The sequence below is a fragment of the Rhinatrema bivittatum genome, chromosome 13 (assembly GCF_901001135.1).
Source record: "Rhinatrema bivittatum chromosome 13, aRhiBiv1.1, whole genome shotgun sequence".
In the NCBI taxonomy this organism is placed as follows: Eukaryota; Metazoa; Chordata; class Amphibia; order Gymnophiona; family Rhinatrematidae; genus Rhinatrema; species Rhinatrema bivittatum.
In genome coordinates, this window is record NC_042627.1 from 43,309,990 (window position 1) to 43,315,989 (window position 6,000).

General features: G+C 39.9%; 1 protein-coding gene across 1 annotated transcript in view; it reads left to right on the top strand.

Annotated features, from left to right (window-relative positions):
* Nucleotides 1–5,350, top strand: part of SLTM (SAFB like transcription modulator) — a 399,249-nt gene extending 393,899 nt beyond the window's left edge. The window contains 1 exon segment of the mRNA XM_029574499.1: nt 4,654–5,350. Coding sequence (XP_029430359.1) covers nt 4,654–4,759 — 106 coding nt within the window. The 3' untranslated portion in view covers nt 4,760–5,350.
* Nucleotides 5,351–6,000: the final 650 nt, after the last annotated feature.

A 6,000-nucleotide genomic window follows, 5' to 3' on the forward strand; every position in this document is an offset into this window, starting at 1 on the left:
TTTTTATTTCCTTTATAACAGAGCAGGACAAGGAGGGAGTATTCAAAAAGTTTTTTGGTTGTAAAGATGTGCCCTTTTGTGGTCAAAAGATACAAATTTTCCCTGATGTGGCTCGGGCCACACAATTAAAGAGGAAACATTTCCTGAAATTAAAAGATCAAGTGTTGGCATTAGGAGCCACTTTCTTTTTGAAATTTCCATGTTTATGTTTTATAACATATCAGGGCAAAAAATTTGCCTTTTCTGACCCATCACATCTAGAGGTATTTTTGTCAGATAAAAATCAAGCAGAGTGTTCAGAGAATAAGGTCCAATAAAGTAAATGCACTCCTTCTCTCTTAGGTGAAATTTGTACTAGGACTTCATTTCTAGAAAAGAAATCCTAGATTATAAGATGTATATGAATAAATATATATTATTTCCTTAATTTCCCCCTATTATATGATATGTTTGCAAGTATAAAAAGTTGGTTATATATTATATGACGTGAATATTGAATGTATAACATATTTTCCTGTTATTTCATTTCATGAAGATGTTTGTAATGAAAACGATAAAGTTTAAATAAAAAAAAAAAAAAGCTCTGTTCAGGAGAAATTAGTGGAACTGGTACCAGGAAAGAATAATCCAATTCAATTTATTTATATTCCTTCTTTTCTCATAGATGAGCAGTATGAATTAGCTTTGCTGTCTGGGACGTTCTCTGGGCAGCTAGGTGGCAGAGCTCTCCTAGAACAGTGTCTTAGTGCAGTGTGCCTGTATGGATATTCCTATGCAGCCCTGGTCCCCCTCAGTCTGTTCACTGATCAACACACGGAGCTCTTCTCTCCTGACAGGGAACGATTCAGCTTTGTTTTAAAAAGTGTTTTCATCAGAATGCTGTGGCCGCCTGGCTTTAAATTTTGCCAGTGCAGAAAAACAATGTCAGTGACCAATGATCACACGTGCTACATCTGCCTTGGTCCAGATCACGAACAGGCAACCTGTAGGGATGGCGGACGCATGTCCCCCTCGGGCCCAGCAGCAGCGGGCCACCAGGATCGCCAAGCTAAAAGAAGCGGCATCTGGCTCTTATGCCCCCTCTGAGGAGTTGGCAAAATCCTCTCTGGAAACCCCCCCCCCCCCCCCGGGACTTTAAAGCATTGACGCATCGAAGAGCCTCCTCAGTAGGTCCTCCCGGTTCATCCAGGCCAGCGCCAAAGCAAGCTCCCATCGTACTGATGCATGGCGCAGGGGATGCGTCGGTACTTATGACGCTGTCATCAACGCTGCTCGGCATTGAGCCTTCTACGCACGGGCGCAACTGAGTCGCAGCGTCGACCGCATGAGCACACCACGAAGCACCAAGCATAGTCTATGATGTCGACTCTTTTCGACGCACAGTGCTCCCAAAGCCCCGAAGAAGCACTCGACCAGCCATAAACTCCCTAGGGAACCTTCTCCTCTGGTGGACTCTGATGTGACTCTGGCATTTCCAGCCGCCTCTCACAGCTCCTCTGTCTCATCCAGAGTGTATTCGGGCCTGTCCACTGCTTCCCAGCACAAGGACAAATGAAGCCACCAGGAGCAGCTGAAGAAAAAAGATAAGTTGCCATCTAAAGGCACCCACAGACCAAGGGGACTAGACTCAGACATACTCTTGGCAGCAGTACCACCTAGGGGTGCTCCCAGAGAACCTTTGCCTGCCCCACCAGGGCACCTTAGCCTCCTAGGCTATGTCACAGATTTCGCTCATCTTATCTCAATTCCTCAAAACAGTTGAGCAGCAAGGAAAGCGCCAGGATGAAGTGCCCCTGGAGGCTCCTTCAGGAAAGCCTCAGTCCGGGTCCCTTTTCTCCTTGTCCATGCCCACTGGCTTCTCTTCCTGGTGACTATGCCCCCGAGCTCCTTCCACTTCTCTGGGCTCCTCCACTGGATATCCTTCAGCCAAAGAAGGCTTATAAATGCACAAGGTCGCAGGGAGAAGTTCTGCAGCAACTTAAATATCAATAAAATGACTTAATTCCCCAAGCGACTAGGAGTTAGTGGAGGGCTTTCAGAACAGGTTCAATATATTCTCTATTGCCAGAATAGAAAAATAGGCTCACAGCTGCATTTTCTGGCATGCAGCTGTGAGCCTGGCATGATCTGAGGAAGTACACTGGTGTCCCTAAAGAAATGAGATTATAATTAACTAGGGTGGGAAGAATCAAAGCTTGTAATACAGAACAGGAACCGTCAGAATTTAGCAAAGACTTTAGCTACTGAATTGAGCAAAGTTTCAGAAATATTGCCTTAACCACAGATATAGTCTGAAAACAGTGATAAATCAGGCTCAAGCTAGGCACCCTAGTTCCTTGACATGTGATGAAATTGGTATATTACAACCATTAAACTGAAAATTGGAAGAGGCGTTTTTTGGCGGAAATAGACTAAGAATAACTTTTGTTTATGTGTAAAGCTAATCTGTTATGGCAGCTGGTTAATTGCCAATAGATAACCAATCAATTTTGGGCACGAAGAACTGAAAGCTATCTGCATAAATTCTATAACGGACACCCAAGCCTGATCTACAGATTGGTGGCAAATATTAAACAGGCCCGCTGACAAAGCAGAGCACTTTGGCACTCTGGTAGTTAATTGCTTCCAAGAGGATGTAACAGGGCTGATCTGCACTTTGTTGAGCATGACTATTGATATGAAGTGAACCATATAAATATAGATCCATAATGCCCAAATGTGGCAGCCTGAAAAGCAAAATGATTTGATATCAAAAGCTCAAATGTCTAAAAGGACCACTACATATTCAATTTCACTCTCAAAGCTGTGCCAAAACAAATAGTATGTATAGAGCAGAAGTGTCTGTACTGAAGAATTTACAAAAGCTGAACTGAAACTGATCTAATATATCAAGCTCATTGAGAAAGTTGTTCAGTTGCCTTAGAATGAGCTTCTTTAAGAATGGAAAAGATGAAGTAGGTCAGTAATGAAGGATCCAAGGACTAATTTAACTTTTGTTTTTAAATATTGGCCTGTCGAAAGCCTGCTTAAGGTCATCAGACAAATCTCCTTCAGTGAGGACAGGAATTTAGAAGGAATTTAGAAGATAAAACGTGGTATTCATTTTAGATATCAGTAACTTGAGCAAAAGTTACCTTCATCCTACTCCAAACCACTACAGATGGTTCAAAATTCAGCAGCCCGAATACTGACAGGCGCAAGGAAAAGAGACCACATATCCCCCATCCTGAAAGAGCTTCATTGGTTAGCCGTATACTTCCGCATCATGTACAAAGCCATAACTGTCACCTACAAAACTATACATCAACTCACCACCCTCGATCTTCAAATCCCTTTCCAAGTATATAATTCAACTAGACCTACCAGAGATGTTTACAGAGGCTCCCTCCAAGTTCCCCCAGCGAAAACGACCAGACACATTACCCTAAGAGATCGTGCCACCTCCACAGCTGGCCCTCTTCTGTGGAACTCCATTCCTACAGATCTCAGACAGGAGCCCTGCCTCCTAACTTTAGGAAAAAACTTAAGACTTGGTTATTCAAGCAAGCTTTTCCGGACACAACCCAGTGACACAACCCAATGACTCCTAAAACACCATGCCTTTTGTATATAACATTTAATTTGTATACAACATTTAATTTGTATATTGTTTAACTATTTCTATTCTTTCCTCTCTTCTTCCTTCTCCAAGTTCGGCTACCCCTGTTAAATGTAACTGTACCTTCGGTCACCACAGTTCTAGTTTTATGTTTACAGATGGTAAACACAGATGGTAAACACAGATGGTAAACACAGATCCAATATTGCATACTATGTAAATACTCACTGTAAATGCGTTTTACTATTAAATATTCCTGTCCCTATTCTCTTTTTCCTCCTATCCCAGTTGGTAACTTCCTTGTTCATTGTAACTATCACTTTCTGCACCAGTTCAATACCTCTAGTTCTATGTTCAATGCACGACTTGTTAAATGTAAACCGACTTGATGCAACCTCTGGTCGTGAAAGCCGGCATAGAAAATAATAAAATAAATAAATAAATGTTTATAATGCACTCCCGTTTTATGTAAACCAGCAAGATATGTTTTCATGATTGCCGGTATATAAAAACTCTAAATAAATAAAATAAATAAATAAAAAAGTTGACCATATTGAGACAGTTGACAAAGATTCTTAAATTAGTTAATCTGGGAACCTAGCACACTAATATTTCTATGAATCTTAGCTTTAAAAGAGCTCTTATTAACAATTTTGACTTTGAAATCTGTATTCGTGTTTTCATAACACCTCATGTATTACTACCTGAAGTTACAAATCTAATTTTCAGTATGTGCCTTCCCCATTCAGGAAAGCAGGCTTTAGAAGGTCTGACTACCTGTCTGCATGTGCATTTCAAAACTTGCTCTTAAAAATCCTTCATGGACATCCTCCTTTTCTGACCTTGTCCATGTTTGCCATTTTTCCTTATACCCTTCACATTCCTAATTCGTCATCTTTGTTCAGGCACATAAATGTGCAGCAAGGAGTTTTCAGTGTCTTCACCTTTAATTCATTTCGTGATATGTTAATGGCTGTTTTGTATTATATATAGTCTTTCACACAGAAGTATTTAAAAATGCAGTATATAATCTTAACTTTTTTTTTTATCTCTAGTAATTCTTCACCAGTTAACCGGATTGTACAAGTCACAGGCAATTCTATGCCACGAAGTGGTTCCGGATTTAAGGCATTCAAGGGAGGCCCACCAAGAAGATTTTGAGGTCCAGTGCTACTGACACATGGTTTCAAGATAATTTATTGAAATCTCATGTAAAAGTTACTCGAAGACTACAGCAAGCAGGACTAGAATTGAAGTTCTGATTTTTTTTTTTTTGTGAGGGAAAGGGAGGGAGGTTGTTTTTTGGTTTTTCTATATATTTTAATGTGATTTCCCTGTCCAAGGCATTTTAATGGTTATGTTGTAATTTCTCTGACTTTGTGCATCTTTGATATGCATTTTTTTCCTACAGTACTAAAGCTCTGTAAAGCAAATTTAGAACCAAAATGGTTAATGCTGTTAAATATGCTAAAGAGGAGTAATTAGCTGAAGGTATTTTAGAAGTATAGTTTATCATCAAGGCTTTGTGTTTTCAAGCTTTTGAGTAGATACTTATCATAGAATATAAATCTGTGTAACATCCATTTGGGAAGAATTATACAAGCTATTGAATGAGCACCTCTATTGCTGACACTTGTGTTTTTTCTGGTACTAACCTGTCTTTCCAGAAGATACTGCTACATAGTGCTTCTGTATTGTGTATTCTGGCAAGTGTATTTTTTTTAAATAAACTTTCATCTTCTGTACAATTAATAGTTATCATGTCTTTCTCAAGCTTTTTAGGTCAAAAGAATAAACCTTTTATCTATTTGTAAATTGTGCATGGCTTGCATTTTTCACTTTAGTGAAAATGGCAAAAACTTGGGAATCAATGGGAACAAAACCACTTTTGCACTTTTACAGATAAGTATAAATGTTTTAAAAGGCAGTAAAAAGTTTTAAAGGATGTAATTTTACTGTGTAGAAATTTAGCCAAAATTTTGATAATGCAAGATACAAGAAAGAAGACTGATAAGATGGTGGTTGGTACATTTCAGTTTTTAGATTGTTGGGATATTTTGGATTAATTTACAGTTCCCTGTATGTACCAGGATCAGTCCAGACTGCTGGGTTATGCCTCTCGTCCAGCAGATGGAATCAGAGAGAAACTGAAAAGGCACCACCTATATACCCTGGTGCGCCCCCCTGCGATCCTTCAGTATATCTCTGACTCCAGCAGATGAGAGAGCATAACCTGCGGTCCTGATCTACTGAAAAAAACAAAACACAGAAAGTTTATTGAGAGGAGTGAGGTGCTCCACTATTTCAGGTTTGATTTGTTATCTGAGAGGCAACTGTGACTAGAACTCGAGAAAAGCTGAAGTGAGGAGCCATAGCAGGCAAGGCAGGGCTCTGCCCTGAAG